This window comes from Amblyomma maculatum, chromosome 1 (genome assembly GCF_055883805.1).
Source record: "Amblyomma maculatum isolate TAMU_Amacu chromosome 1, ASM5588380v1, whole genome shotgun sequence".
In the NCBI taxonomy this organism is placed as follows: Eukaryota; Metazoa; Arthropoda; class Arachnida; order Ixodida; family Ixodidae; genus Amblyomma; species Amblyomma maculatum.
This window is the reverse complement of record NC_139344.1, coordinates 323,398,189-323,414,387: the sequence shown is the minus strand read 5'-3', so window position 1 is coordinate 323,414,387 and position 16,199 is coordinate 323,398,189. Positions and strand designations below refer to the sequence as shown.

Sequence of the window (16,199 nt, the reverse complement as noted above, 5' to 3'; positions counted from 1 at the left end):
AAGCAGATTTCCTTGATTGTATTAACTCTATGGAGATTTCTCCCCACAGCTAGCGCTTCCTCTATTTTTACAACATAAGCATTGATTGTTTTAAAGTTGCTTTAATAAAGAGGGTACTGATGGTGATGATGATAGCTGCATGAGGTTAGGGGTTATCTCCACAAGCACCCAAGCGCCAGCATGGCGCCAGTAGCAGTACCTTTCGAATGCTTTCGAAGCGAAATAGCAGCAAGTGCTGAATACTTTCAGATTTAGCTGTAGTGACAGGTCATGGACGCAATTCATGAACCCGACGATCGTGATTGGATCGGCGAGCCCCTGAAAGTTGCAGATTTCAGCGAAGAATGGACACATGCCTTACAAGCATCAGGATGTGGTGAATATGACGACAAGGATGTCGGGGAAGCTATTATGAAAGCCCTGAATATCTCAGAATCTGCGCTAAGGTCTTTGGAGGAAGATTTTCGGTGAGCAGCATTCATTTTCGAGTCATTGTACGCACGGCGAGCACCATTTCGCGCGCTGCCTCGACTTCGGCAGAGCAACAGGCCGGAGTTGTGGGGGATGGTTTCAATTCGAACACGCGCTCGAATTTTTTTCGTGTCAGAACGAACAATGAATGATGCGTAGCGATGGAGGAATGATTCTGCTGGTATGACCAGGCATGGCGCTAAATTTAATATCGCATATTTTAACTACTGTTACGTTTTGGATTTTGCACTATTTCGCGTTGTGTTGTACGCGGTTTTTCGGACCGGGGAGCAGTGCCTGGCGGGTAATGGCTCGAGCAATGATATGTACTACGCGCTCATCGCATGTGGTGGCGGCGGCGCGTACTCGTTCCGATAGTCTGGCGGGTCGTGCCTCGACTTCGTCCTGAGAGTAAACTGCTTAGCTTTGCTCAGTTTGCTGGCTCTGCCTTGACTGTAATAATAATTGGTTCAGAGGAAAGGAAAGGCGCAGTATCTGTCACACTTGCTTCTGTGGACACCTGAACCGCGCGGTAAGGGAAGTGGAAAGAGCGAGCCGTAGTGGAGAGCTACGGAGTAATTTCGACTACCTGGGGATCTTTAAAAAGAGAATTTATTGTGTACATACATACATGCATACATACATACACACATACACACATACAAAAACGCACATTATGCACAGACCAATAGCACTATACCAAACACTATAGGGCATTTATACATAATAAACTCAAATACATGATTCTCCATAGTGGGGAAAACAATAGAAGGGGGGTTTTAATAAAGTATGATGGGTATCTCAATCTGCGCCCCTGTAGAAAGTCATATCCATCAAAGACAGCGGAATGAGACCGATTGTTGTTTTGGCTGTAGGAAGAAGGAAAAGAAGATGCACGGGCCTGCTACTGGCTCTGTAGCTGAGCCACCTCCGCTGTCTCATGCGGACAGAAGAGAAAATAGAGAAAAAAGGAAAAAGAAAAGGGAGAGAAAGACGCGCACCGCAAAAACAGCCGTCATCCACCACCGAAGCAGTGGCGGGTGCAATGACGGCCTACAACAGATATAATTTGGTGGCTGGCTAGCCCCTGCCGCAATCGGCGTTGACCTACCGTCCCAGCTCCGTAGGACCAGGAACTGCCACCCTTCACCACGTGCTGACACCGCACAGCACACGGACGCCTTTTCGTTTCGCCTCCATCGAAACGCAGCTGTCGCGGTCGGGTTCGAACCTGGGTACTCTGGCACAGTAGTCGGGTGTCTTACCACTGCACCACCCCGGCGGGGCTGTCTGAACTGGACTGTCCCAAGGAATGAGAGGAAGGGGGAGAGGGAGTTAAGCAATCCCTTTCTCTATGGTTAAGCTCCCTCGCTGCGTGCTCTCCCCCAACCGTAGGGTGCCTCGATGCGCGCGCCCCCCTCCCCCGTTCCTACCCGCCCGTACCCGCCCGCTGTTTCTTGCGCCATCTAGCCTACGCAGCCGTTACTGTGTGCATTACTGGCGCCGCCACCTCTCATGCATAAGCGCAAGCCTGTCATTCACAATCGCAAAAAACTGACCGTCCTCGCTCACACTCTGTCACTAATATACGTGCAAAAAAAATACCAACGAAAAATGCACATCAAGAGCATTCACGTTCAATCTGGGATAAAATCACTTAATTATTCACATTACAATATCGTATATGGTGGCCACCTACGGTTGCTGTTAAGTGCTCTACAATTTTTTAGAGCACTGTATTAATCGTAAATAAAGTTGTCCTTTTGTAGCTTCACAAGCAGCCTGCGAGGTCTAGAGCCCACACGGTACTTGAGGTTGTTTTCGGTGGAGTCCTGGCGGGTAGTGGAAAATATTCTGCGTCAAAGAATTCTTTACCGCCACTTTCACAGCTGCCACAATCGTTATTGTGTGCACTGTTTGCTACTCGCGTTTGCACTTCACTTCCCGCCACCGGTCTGAGTTCGTGTCTTTCACGGGCGCCATCACTACCACCATCACAATCACTGGCACTGTTCCTTTGCTGTGGTCGATTAGTACCATCCGCTCAACACTATGTATGCAAGCATGCCCAGGTGGAAATTCAGAGGGGCTTATCGAACGTCCTTTTGCAAATGGTACCAGTTCCATAAGCAACTTTGATAAGTGGTGCCGTTTGCAAATGGCCGGCGCTGAATTACGCTCCAGTCACATCTGCTGATCCGCGGATTTGTCGACCAGTAGAAGTAGGCGCTGATAGACAGGTTTGTGACGGTGTGTTTCATAAACAACATTGAAGTGGTCCCGCCTGCTACACACACCACTTGCAAATGGTTTGATGTAGTGAGAGTCGCTTATGTTATAATAGAATGGCAACCAAAACCAAAAATGAAAAGCATGTTTTAGAACCTACTCTAGTCCTTCATAGAGCCTTACTGCGGGCAACTTGCAGCAGACAGACCTCTATCATATATTTTTGAAACATGGGAACATATATAATGTGCAAGAAGCCAGACTTCAGATATGTTTAGTGTTAGAGGCTAAAACCATGATACAATGTTCAGAGGGAACTGTGAAACTCATGTTACTCTTGTAACAGAAGAATAAACAACATATAATTTTGTGGATGCACATTTGCAAAGATAATGTACGAAGGCAGCTTTCTCTCTCTCTCTCCCCCCCCCCTCCCCCTTCTCCTTAGAGGTGCGCACCTAATATGCAAATCGTAGTCATGGTAGGAAAGACCAATTCAAAGAGTGGCACAGATCAACATGATGGCCTAGAATGACCTATGACCATAAACACATAGAAATGAATTAAGTTCTTTAAGGACATCTGGCTGCCCAGCAACCTGAACAATGACTACCCAGGACTCCTGGCTCACAATGGCTTTACAAATGTCCACATTGCGACTACGACTACAAGCTTCCAATTGAAACAAAACAATCTTTGGTGTGCTGTGCGACACCACTGACGCCAAGCACCCACACTTAGCCACGTGTGGCGTTACACTGTTTGGGGAAAAAGGGATCCTGGTGCAACAGTTTTTTTTATGACTCCTTTATTTTCTAAGTATGATCATCGTCTAAAATGAAGGCGGACCGAGATGACTGCGGAGTTCTTCATAAAAACAAAAGAAGCATTCTCTAAATACCACATTGTGCATAGCGAACAACCAGAAAAGCCAGCCAGGAAAACTTTCCCATTCATAGTTGCTAAATGTTTCAAAGGAGCCTTAGGCCTTACTTACAAGGTTACAAAACTTTCTAGCAGTGAATTGCTCCTAGAGCTAAATGACAAATACCAAGTGTCCAAACTTCCTAGTATCCAATCATTTGGGGACATTTAAGTGTCCATCGCACCACATAGGTCACTAAATACAGTCTGCAGTGTGATCTAGCAGAGGAAGAATGCTGGGTGGGCTCACCGACCAAAATGTCATGAAATTTCAAATAATCAAAAGAAAAACAACAAAGAAATACCAACCAAGCATCTTGCTGTTATGTTCACCTTTTCCACACTCCCTGAATCAATTGCAGTAGGGTACACAAAGTTTGCAGTCCATGCCCTCATTGCTTCAATTGCCAAAGATCTGGCCATAGAAGTTAACGATAAAAGGCACCTGTTTTGTGCCACTCCTTGTGTTGACTATACCCCCCTCTCATCACTGCACGAGGTCCCCCCATTACTTCCACAGGTCCACAAAGGGTCTCAGACACATCTTTGGCTGAGAGCCAGGGCTGTATTGAATTATAAAAGATTTTTTTAATGCCTGTGGCCGCCGTTAGATGGAGCAGAGTGCTGTGCATTCCACTGTATCCTGATGTTGTCTTGATTATTATGGATGCAGTATAATGAGAGGTGTCTGTGTGTGTGGGACTAATTTGACACTTGGGCATGGCCTCCTCCTCTTTTCTGAGTGATGGGTGATGATTTTGTATTACTAATTGATTGTTGTCAAGCTGCTGTACAGGTACTCCGGTTTTGTCTGCTGTACTTGGCACCCTGTTATACACATGCTCGTGCTAGGGAATGGGCTTTGCCTATTTCCAAGTGCTGACTCATGGCGAGGAGTTCAGACAAGGTTAGCTTTTGGTATTGGTACCCTGAGGCTGGTTAGTATCCTATTAGCTGGGGGATCATCTATTGCAGTAGCAACATTAAGCTGCTTGACACTCGAAGACTATGATGGCATATTCCTTGCCTGTGGCAACTGCCTAGGTGATGGCGGCTTCTCCATCATCTGTTAGGTGCTTAGTTGCTAGCGACGTGGTAGCTACCATCACAAGTTCACGGTTGACACACTGCGGTCGTCGGGTGCTCCAAGTATATGGCAGCGTTCATGTACTAACATTATTAGTAGTGCTATGGGCTCTGGAAGCACAGTAACCGAGCTGCAGGATAGTATGCATGTTCCTTCGGATACACTCCAAGGGTATTTTTGTCGTTTTGGATTAAACGTTGATCCTTTCAAGAACTGCTGCCACAACCATTAGCCCTTCTCCGGACATTGCAAATAGGTAATTCGTTAGTTTACCATCAGTCTCACAACTACTCGTCCGAGGCAAGCAACATAGGGGTGCAACTGCTCATTTAAAGAGAGCGACAGCTGTAAGAACACTTGTACTACTAAGGTGGGGATCGAACCACAGTCTCGTTGTTGGGATGTAGATGCACTGTTTACTTGACTATGGTTACAACTGGATAAATATTATGAATGCATGAGTTATATATGAAACATGGAAGGGGTAAGCATTAGGGGGTTACTCTTGAAATAAAGCACCAAAGGGGGGGGGGGGCTAGACGCGGAAGTCTCGTTCTAGCCCCAGCGTTTTAGCCCTAACAGACAGAGTTATGACCCCCAACCCGCAGTGCAAGAAGTCGCTGCTGCGGCAGGTTCGAGCCAGAGGGGACAAACACAGAGTCGCATATTCGAACAGGCTTTATTCTGCCTAAGTACATGGCAAAATACAGCACTCAAATACAACCGCCATAGGAAGCGAACGTCGCGCTTGCATACGGGGGTGAGATAAACCCACCAAAAGGGGAAAGCAATCGCGAAAAGGAGAGAGGAATGTCCTATTCACCACGCGTGGCTTCGCGCTCACGACCCGCAGGGGTCAGTGCGTACGATGACTAGGCAACTAAGGTGACGGTGGCAGTCTCCCCAGCGGAAAGCTTGAACCGCGCGCATGTGAAGAGAAGGTCTCCGGGGGAAAAGAAAGAAGTCCTGTGGCGGCGTCGCTGCGGCGGACTGGGAGTAATAATAAGTTTACGCGTGATAATTATGCCACAGCCATTATAATGGCTGCGGCATAATTATTACGCGTAAACTCGCGTTATAATTATGTGCGGCCATTATAATGGGACAGGGGATTTGTGTGTATCCCCACAGCATTAGAATGCGTAATTACAACCTGGTTAGTGCAAAACAGCGGATGAGCAAGAAACCAGCAGGACAAAGTGCATACGTAGATGTTTGGCACCAGTTGAAAGGTGCACTAAAGAGTGTTCTGCAAAATTTGTTTTGTGTTTTGTGTGCGGCAATAAAAATGCCCCTATACCCTTTACTTTTACGAGGCTTGACCTAATCACTCTGTGGTTAAAAGGCGCCCTTCAAAATTCTCTTTATTGCACCTTTAACTCCAGATAGCATATTTGCTGTTAAGTACCATTTTTGCCAAATTGAATAGTAAGGGATCAGGTAGACTGATCTTCCTTTCTGTCCTTTGGCTGGATTCTTTTATGTGGACTTGATAACTCACATGGTGCAAAGTATTATTGCATATTATCTTTATTACCTTAGCTGTGCTTAATAAAAAGGAAGAGTAATCATAACGATCTGATTATTGGTTTACTTGGCACGGCATTCCGTTAATAGTATTTTGTCTAGTTCGAAATCCTGTTGCTATGCTTTATTTTTCGGCAGCGGGGTACTGGCTGTTGTGTGGTGCAGTAGTTGGCAATTTCCGTTTAAGGTTTTCTCATGATCGTCTTTCTTTTCAGCATGAGCAGTCTTTGCTGTGGAGAAGAAAACCTGGACACAACAAAACTTCCAGAGAAGACTGAACTGGAGACCTTGAAGTTAGTCCTCCTGTGGCATCATTTAATTTTAGTCAATATGATTTATTTGACTGAAAGCTAACGGTGTAATACTGGATGTATTCGTACCACTGCTGATATTGTCTTTTCAAAAATATATGATGAAAACAATTTGCCTTGTGTTAAAGTGATGAGTAATACTGATGTTTTTATGTAGGCTACTGAAAGAGGACCTGCATGAGCGGGAAAAAGATCTGGCGTATCGCTACAAGTACACCCAATTCATGCGCAAATCTTGCCCATTCTTAAAAATGGTAAGTAAGTATAAAGATTCTACTTAAAAACACAACTGCAAATACCCCATCAGAAGGGGCCCTTCAGCCAATCTCATTGACCAATTGCCATTATATTGTGGTTAATCTATCTCCCCACATGCCTGCCACTCGACTGTGATTTCAGGCTACAGAATTACGTCGTCATGAGAACTTCTTGGTGCCATTGGCTGGAGGGTCTTTTATGAGGTGCACTTAACGCTGCACTCTTGAGTTGTATCTAAGTGTAAGCAGGTCTGATCAGCCTTTAGGGAAGCTAGCGTAAAGCTCATTTCTTATGAGATGTTTTAATGCAAGAGCTTCATTCTCTCATGAGGTGTCAACAGCGTTCGTTGGCAGTGTGTGGATGGAGCGTATCATCAGAGCTGTCCACACGAACTTCAATAATCCATTGTATGGTTAATTAATATAATAGAGACCTTGAAGCCAACTTGATGGTGACCTCAAAATTTTAATGGGACACCCCCAAAATGTAATCTCGTTAGAATTGTATGAAAATTAATGTCTAGACTAATTCGAGTGTGACCAATTCAGTAGTGACTTAAAATTAGGATGGTCCCCTGGACCCTCAAAATTTGACCTTGCCAGAATTTGACCAAAATCGATATTTAACCTAATGAGCATGGCCATTACAGGGGTGAGCTACAAATTGGGATGGGAATATTCAAAATTTGGTCCCCTGGACATCCATAATTTGACCAGATTGATGTCTAACCTACTTCAAGTAGGGTCATTTCAGAGCTCTAAACTTACGTGGGCCACCACAGAAATTTGGCCTCCCTGGACCCCTTAAATTTGACTGCATTCAACTTTTACCAAAATTGGTGTCTAGCCTGATTTGAATATGTCCAACTCTAGTGGCTTGCAAATTTAGGTGGGCCGCCCTCAAAATTTGTTCCCTACACCCCTCAAATTTGACTTCTTCTGAATTTGGCCTATAGAAATGGCAACTAAGCAACAAAATGCAGATCTTATGTGGAACTAGGCACGGAACTCGAAATGCTTTCACATTTCTTTAGGTAAGCAGAAAGCGTTGTAGTTTCTCCAGTGTGCTTTTGCTGCGTTTAAAGTTGCTTTTATGCTGAATTACTGCTATGCAGCAGTGGTTCTCTGACTGGGTACAGCAGAACTCTTAGGTTTTCAGAGTGCTTAAAAGTCCTTGCAAGTCTCCAGCTCCACTTTTCCTCTGGCCTCTACTTTGGGACTGGCAATAATGTGGTTTCAAATTTGGCCAGTTGATGACTCACATAGTCATACATTACATCTGTGTTTCGTGTTTGTTTTGTGTTCTTGTGCAAGTTATCTAAAAGCGCAGTGAAGTATGACCATGGCATTAGTGTAATTGCTCTTAGCAGATTTTCAGTATATAGCCAGCCGTCACCATTGTAAAAGTTGTAAATGAACTTTCTTCTATCTTTTCATGTTCCTTCTATTAATTTTTTTTTTCTTTTGCCTCAAGAATTTGGTGGGTGAACACACTCAAGAAAAGTTCCCCGAGACTGAAGCGGTGCCCAGTGGGGAAGCTGTATTGATTGTGCAGGTCTTCAAGCCTGTCAAAACGCCTACCTTTAAAAAAGTGCGCTTTGCCTATCATACCTATCCTTTCAGGGTGAGCACATTTTTTGGACTCTCAACATATTGCTTTTGAAATTTTCTGCTTGAAAAGAAAAAGAAACTTTTTCATTAAGAACTAAACCACCTTTCCTAGCTACTGTAGGAAAAGCAACTGAGTCGGCACAATGTGGAATGCGTCTTCCTGGTTGACCGACTGCAGTGGTTATGGTTTTTCAGGCTGTTGAACCTGACAATATCTATTCAAATCCCAACCATAGTGGCTGCATTTCGATGCAAGTGAAACGCTATCACCCGTGTAAAGCTGTGCAGTGTCAGTGCACATTAAACAACTGTTGCCTAAATCTGGAACTCTCTGTAGCAGTTTTGGTGCATTCAAACCATCATGTTACATCGATTTACAAATGATGCAAAACTGAACATTAAAACTTTGGAAATCAGTTTGTGTGCAGCCATCCAAGCCAGCAGACCCTTGTTGGCCGACAGTATCCAGTGTCTAATGCAGGCATGTGCATTGTTTAGCTTTGGAAGCTGGTGCCTCTGCCTGGTAGGCGAGTAGAGAAATAATAGCTTTGGTCAAACCAGAAGCTGTGTAGTTTTCGTAGTCAGTTTTTAAGAAAACTGTACAACTTTTTTTTGTAGTCATAGAGATAATAGAGGCACAAATTAATGGATCACTGGCTAAGTGAGTAGCAAAACACATATACGTGAAGGAAGATCTGCAATGGGACTGCGGACGGGAGTCATTAACGCTGTAGTATCCATCATAAAGGCTAAGTGTCGCCCAAACTTTTGCGGCCATTTTTTTTTTTTTTTGCTAAAATTTTGCTAAAAATTTTTATCTTGTTCAAGTATCTTACAGTAGATACACATGAGAGCAAGAGTATCTCATTATTCCTCCGAAACATGCAAGTTGAAAGGCTACGGATGTGGAGAAGGCTCCAGCGTAACCACGAATCTGTGTAACGGGGTTCTTTCTAGTAGGAGCTTTCGTAGCCTACATCAGGTACTCTTCATTGAGACATTGGGTTTGCGAGTAGGCCGGGAGGAGAGAGGGAAACCCGCGCGGTGTCACTGTGGGAGACTGAGGCAGTGATGGGTGGCCAGTGTGCCCTCTCCTTGCGGTCCTCCCTAACAGCGTGCATAATCTCGCGTGGCGATTATGCGTGGCCGTTATAAGGGGGGCAGGGTATTCGTGTGTATCCCCACAGGTGCACAGTTCAAATTATCATCAGCAGTATTGATTTGCGTATGAACCGATAGCTCCATTTTTTCGACACCTAGGGTTTCATTCACCACGCTTGGAACTGGGAATGGGCACTGGCACGTGGTATGTAATACCCGCAACTTGGTTGAGGCCACCTCAGGCTCCACAAATAGTGCTGCTCTGCGTGTAGGTCAGCCCGCCCAATATTTAATGCCCATTCTTTCAATAAAATATTGGGACTGTTCAGCTTAACTAAGCACAGGTATACATGCACAAACTAGATTTAGCTTTTGTTTTGCCACATCTTGCCGCGTTTAGCAAATTATTATTGTTTGCTTCAGGCTTTTATTACAACAAAGAAGGCTTAACAATAGCAATGCTCAAATATCCGAAAATTTTAATATTGAGCAAATAATGTGTCATTCAATCAAGGCGTCAAAGCGAATAGCAGTATATTGTCACGTAGCCGTATAGGCCCATAACCAGAAGGTTGGCTTTAATGGGGCTTGATCCAAAAGGCGCAGAAGAGGAGTTCCAGAGCACCGAGAGACGGTCAGCACCAAACTTCAGCCTCTTCGCATCGACCGTCACGGGTCCACTTATTCTTCAAACCAGCGTACGGGACTCGCGATGAACAGCCGCCCAGCGGCTGCTGTTGCACACGCTACATTACCCTCCATCTCTAAAAAAAAAAAATGTGAGCCCAATGAATTCGAAAGGAAAAAAAAATAAAGTAAGCAAGAAACATGCGATAGGGCAGTGTGCTGATCTTCTAGGGCAGTTCTCACGAAAAGTACGGCTTCATGTGCACAACGTGAACCCTCGGGTTTCTGCTGGCGACGAGTAGTAGAAAAGCCGTCCGGAAGCACTTCGTATGTGACGTCTCTCAACTGATGGAGCATTTTGTATGGGCTAAAGTAATGTTTACACGTCAAATAGGAGTCCAGAGTCTGGTTCTAAAGTCACTATACGGTGGCGGTGATTGTAACGCTGGGCGTCTTGACCTTGCTGGTTCCGGATGCGTGCCCTCGCCAGCTGTCGCACTTCTGCGCGCCAAGCAAACTCCTCGGCGCAACTTCGGGGTCAGGGCCGTCATGGGACAACATGGCTTCCAGCATTGTCAAAACTTCGCGGCCATACAGTAGGGAGAACGGCGTCATTTGTGTTGTTTTCTGCTGTGCCGTGTTGTACGCAAATGTGACGTACGGCTGGGCGTCATCCCAAGACCTATGTTCAACATCCACGTGCATGCACATCTAGTCGGCGAGAGTTTTGTTCAAACATTCTGTCGAGCCATCAGTTTGTGGATAGTAGGCTGTTGACCTGCGATGGGTAGTGCCGCTCAGCTGCATGACAGATTCCAGTAGCTTGGCAATGAAAGCAATACCTCGGTCCGTTATTGTAACTGTCGGGGCACCGTGTCTTATTGTAACTGTCGGGGCACCGTGTCTCAGGATGATGCGTTCGATGAAAAATTTCGCTGCTTCGATTGCCGTGCCGCGCTGGAAGGCCTTTGTTTCAGCGTAACGTGCGAGGTAATCTGTAGCAACAATTATCCACCTGTTGCCCGAAGCGGAATTTGGACAAGGACCCAACAATTCCAACTTGTTCAAATGGGTATCTTAGCACTTGAACAGGAGGCAGTAAACCGGCCGGTTTCACAGACGGTGTTTTCCGTCGCTGGTTATCTTGGCATGCTCGCACGTAATGTCATACTGCGGCCGCAAGGTTTGGCCAGTAATAACTCTTCTTAATTCGGGCCAGAGTTCGAGCATACCCCAGGTGACCTGCAATGGGCTCGTCATGACATGCCTGCAAGATTTCTTCGCGAAGAGACTCTGGCACGGCGAGGAGATAATCTCTTCCCGTCTGAGCGCAGATGATCTTGTATATCACATTGTTTCGCATGCAAAACAATGACTGCTCTGACGAAAAGGCGAGGAATTTCTGTAGTATCGATAAGTGGTGCGAGAACCGGGTTGTCACGTTGCTGCTGCGAAATAGTGAGCGCGTCGACGGCTGTGATAAGGGGAAAGTCTGGTTCTTCGTCTTCATGCGCAACCTCGACAAGTGAACGGGACTAGGAGTCGGCATCGTTGTGCTGGCGCCCTGACTTATACATGATGGTCATGTCGAACTCCTGTAGCCATAAACTTCATCGTGCAAGGCGTCCAGAGGGATCTCGCAAGTTCATTAACCAGCACAGAGAGTAGTGGTTGTCGACCATAAAGACGTCACCCATACAACAGCCATACATTTTTTTTCGGTGGTGGTATAGTTCAATGTGGCACAGGACAAAGTATGGCTGGCATATGCGATAACTCGCTTGTTACTGTCTTGCCACTGGACGAGTACAGCACCGAGACCCATGTTGCTGGCATCTGTGTGGACCAGTCTCGGCATGTGCATCGAAGTGAGTAAGCACAGGTGTTGTCTGCAAGCGGTGCCATAACTTGTTGAATGCCTTTTGCTGTTCGTCTGTCCAGGTGAAGGTGACATCATGTCGGGCGAGGCGTGTCAATGGAGCGACAGTTCGCGAAAAGTTTGAATAAATCTGCGGTAATAGGTGCAGAGGACCAAGAAACAGCGAACTGTCTTCTTGACGGATAGAGTAGGAAATTGGTGACGGCTGATGTTTTAGTGGGATCGGGCTGAACACCTCGATGGCTCACGATGTGGCCCAAGAACAGGAGCTCTTCACAACCAAAGTGGCACTTTTGGGTTTTTAACGTGAGGCCGGCAGATCTGATAGCCCGTAGCACAGCGGAGACACATTGGAAGTGTTCCTCAAACGTTGGTGAAAACACAATAACGTCGTCCAGGTAGACTAGACACATCTGCCGTATAAGACCAGATAGAACTGCGTCCATCATTCTCTGAAATGTCGCTAGAGCGGAGCATAATCCGAAAGGTAGGACCTTGAATTCATAAAGTTCATTGTGCGTGACAAACGCCGTCTTCTCGCAATCACGTTCATCGACTTCAATCTGCCAGTAACCGCTCTTAAGATCAAGCGGTGAAAAGTTGCGCGCGTGGTGCAGCCGGTCTAATGAGTCATCGTGGCATGGCAGCAGGTAGACGTCTTTTTTTGTAACCTGATTGAGCTTACGGTAGTTCACAAAGAACCTTAAGGTTCCATCTTTCTTCTTAACGAGAACAACAGATGAAGCCCAGGGACTCCTCGATGGCTGCATGACACTGTCATTTAACATCTCTCCTACCTGTTGAGCAAATACATTGTGTTCCCGCGGTGACATTCTATAGGGGTTCTGTCGAACTGGTCAGGTACGGTCGGTGGTTATTATGCAATGCTTGGTCAGGGGCGTCTGTTTAACCGCGGAGGCAGACGAGAAGCAGTCTTGAAACTCTGAGAGTAGCCCGACGAGTCTGTCCTTCTCTGCCTGCGGTAGAGCGGGATTCACATCAAGGTCGAAGTTTGGCGTTTGGCTGGCAGATGTGGCAGAACAAAGCAGTCGTGAGCTTCTTCTGCGACACCTTCAAAGTAGGCTACCGTGGTGCCTTTAGCGATGCGTTGGCATTCATTGCCGAAGTTCATAATTAGTATGTGCACTAGACCAGTGGTCAGATGGACTATACTATGTGCAACACAGGCGCCATGATGTTACAGAAGCTCTGTAATCTGTTTGTCAACGCCGGCATTACAGGATTGCTCGTCGTACCTGACTGTGACGAGAGCAGACGAACGTGGTGGCATGGATACATCCGCGTCAACTATGTGTAGAGGTGCGCGGCGGCGTCCGGAGTCGGCGGTCATCGTTGCAGGCGTCAAAAACGTGACAGAACAGCGAGGAACATTAATAATGGCCCCATGCTCAAACTGCATAAAAAAAAGTTCTAAAATTAAAGAAACAATTAGCTGTGGTTTGGCTTGTGGTTAAACCTGACACGACAGCTTTCTGCATGGCTAGGCTTAGGTTCAGCTTGAAATTAAAGACATGGCTTTTGCACACAGTAATTTACTTTATGGTTTCAGCTTTATTTATGCCATAGGGGCACTTTTGACTACTAAAGTGCGATGAGGTGAAAGCCTCTATCCCGTGGTGGTCCGAAGCCCTCCACTACGGCACCTCTTTCTCTCGGTTTTCACTCCCAACTTCGCGATGATGCGATAGCGTAAGCTAACAGCCAACATATAAAGCCCCGCTTTAACCGAGCCATACAAACATGCCTGTGTGGCCTAGGGATAACGTGAATGCAAGGGTTTTGGCTGGCTGATTGTGATATCATCCTTCCATATCAAAGGATAGGCCCGAGTTGACAGCTGCTGCCAAAGCTAGTCCTTCCTACGTCCAGTCAGTGCTCGGCCATGTCAGCTGCCAGCTAGTTCCTCCCACGTCTTCTTCTTTCTTCACTCTTCGGACAGGCACGGCAAAATGGCAAGACTGTGGCCAATGTAGCTCTCACTACAAAAAATTTTGGAGTAAGCAGATCACTGTCTTATGTTCACTCTGATGCCGCTGCACGATTGTACCACTCTGGATGTCGGCATGCATTGATCACAAGGCGCGGTGACCACATCCAAAACATGGCCTTTGACCGCTGCATGTTTCACCATACTATCCACGAGCACATGTGATGGGGTGGAGCCCAGGTGTGTGAGCATGTCACAGCATGAACTGTGCTGCATCTGCCGCATGGAAGGCTCAAATGACAAAGATGATGAAAAAGATAAGATTGCAGAACTACCGCCACAACCATGGCAAGCACTTTGCCAGCATTTCCTCTTGCAGGTACGATGTCACTGGAAACCAACTTCGAAGAAGGCAACAGCTTAAGCTTTGCATCCTTCAATGGCTGAATTTAAGAGGAGAGAATAAAAGTCACTTATCTTAATTACAGAGATCAGAAAGGTGGCACCACTAAGTATTTTAGAGCATGTGCACAGTCTTCGTGTCAAAGGGGACCAGCATTTTCTTGTGTTCTCAGTTGTGGCATAAGGGCATGCATCCCCGTACATTTTTTTGTTACCTTTTTGCGTAGTTAAGTGCAAGTAGTCTCCTTGGAAGAATACAATTTGAACGTGATCTCTGTGAATAGGTGTGTCACACGCCTTCGTGCAGCGACTCGTCTGACAGTGCGAGAGGGCATGCTCGTGTCTCGTGCTAACTCATGCTGACAGTGCGCCTCCATTCAGAGAATCATGACCTGAAACTGTTCTAGTATACTAGACACTTTATTTGGGCGTACGCCCCATCAGGGTGGCACAGTGGTTAGGGCGCTCGGCTACTGTGCCCAAGAATGTGGGATCGAATCTCAGCCTCAGCGGCCGCTTTTTTTGTTAAGGCGAAAAGCAAGGCGCTCATGTGCTGTGCGATGTTAGTACACGTTAAACAACCTTGGGTGGCCGAAATTTTCGGAGTCCTCCACTACGGCGTCTTTCATAGCCCAAGTCTCTTTGGGACGTTAAACCCCACAAACCAATTATTTGGGTGTATGCAGTGTGACAGTGCTGGTGATGAATGCACATGTATGGAACGCTGCATATTTCGGCATGCCTTGGCAGCGTACACATTGTTTGAGGGTACTGTGGAATGTGTTGACAGCATAGTTGCACTGCTCACTCTCTTCGTAGAAAATACATGTTGTTAATATCTTTGTTGGTGTACAGTTGGTCTACACAAGACCCCTGTCGGAATTGTGAGTGCCACATCCTCTGGTTTGCATTCGGGCAGTGGCATAGCCAGAAATAATTCCTAGAGGGTGTTACATGCCGGTGGTAAAAAAAAAAAATAAATAAAAAGAGAGAGAGAGAGCCTGCACCCGGACAATATCATCTTTTTTCTGCTTTAATAAAATTTTGGGGGTGTTTTGACATAAAACCCCCGTGCCCCTGTATTTGGGGACATGACGTATGCTACGTGTCACTTTCCAGTGCATGCACATTGTCTTCGTTGACATCTTTCGACTCGCATAAAAGACAGTTCAGACCAAAGCTTCCTCTCTGGCAGTACTACAAAAGTGCGATCACGCGACCATATACGCCGCAAATCAGATTTGAGGAAAGATTTGTAGCATGAGCTGCTAGGTGCCTGAAGTTTCTGTCACAATTGTACACTAAACTCCGGGATGCGGGACTCATTGCCACAGTATGTCAAGAATCTCACATTCCTCGACATGCATCAGAAACCCCGAAAGAAAGGAAAGAATGGCTAGCTAAGCAACGATGTCAAGAAGCTGAGAAGCGACAGCAACGAGCCATCAGTGTTGCAACGGCCTCGTCTTTGGTAGAAGCGGAGTCAATGGATGTTGTTTTGGAGGGGCAGATGAACCATATGATTCGACTCTGTGAAAGTGCCACCGACATGATAATGTATAGAATATAACACAGTCCGATTTATATGTTTAACACTGCTTTCACTTGCATAACCTGGTGTAACCATGTTAAGCCACAGCCAATTTTTTGTTTTGGTGGTTGGGGTGTCTAATTTTTGTTAAAGTGTATTTTACTGTTTATGGCTTTTAAACTATGTGGTATTATTTTGACCTTTGTGCAACGAGCAGCAGTCACCTTCTCTATGCATTGTTAATGTGCATCAAGGAACTACTTGTGGTGCACATTAATCTGGGCCCACCACTGT

The 16,199-nt window shown here is 46.0% G+C and overlaps 1 protein-coding gene across 1 annotated transcript in view; it reads left to right on the top strand.

Annotated features, from left to right (window-relative positions):
- The first annotated feature begins 152 nt into the window (after nucleotides 1-152).
- The window catches only part of LOC146207305 (snRNA-activating protein complex subunit 3-like), a 46,818-nt gene continuing 30,771 nt past the window's right edge, over nucleotides 153-16,199 (top strand). Inside the window, exons 1-4 of the mRNA XM_084584753.1 lie at nucleotides 153-467; nucleotides 6,454-6,531; nucleotides 6,707-6,803; nucleotides 8,281-8,430. Coding sequence (XP_084440879.1) covers nucleotides 271-467; nucleotides 6,454-6,531; nucleotides 6,707-6,803; nucleotides 8,281-8,430 — 522 coding nt within the window. The 5' untranslated portion in view covers nucleotides 153-270. The remainder of the gene's footprint in view (nucleotides 468-6,453; nucleotides 6,532-6,706; nucleotides 6,804-8,280; nucleotides 8,431-16,199) is intronic.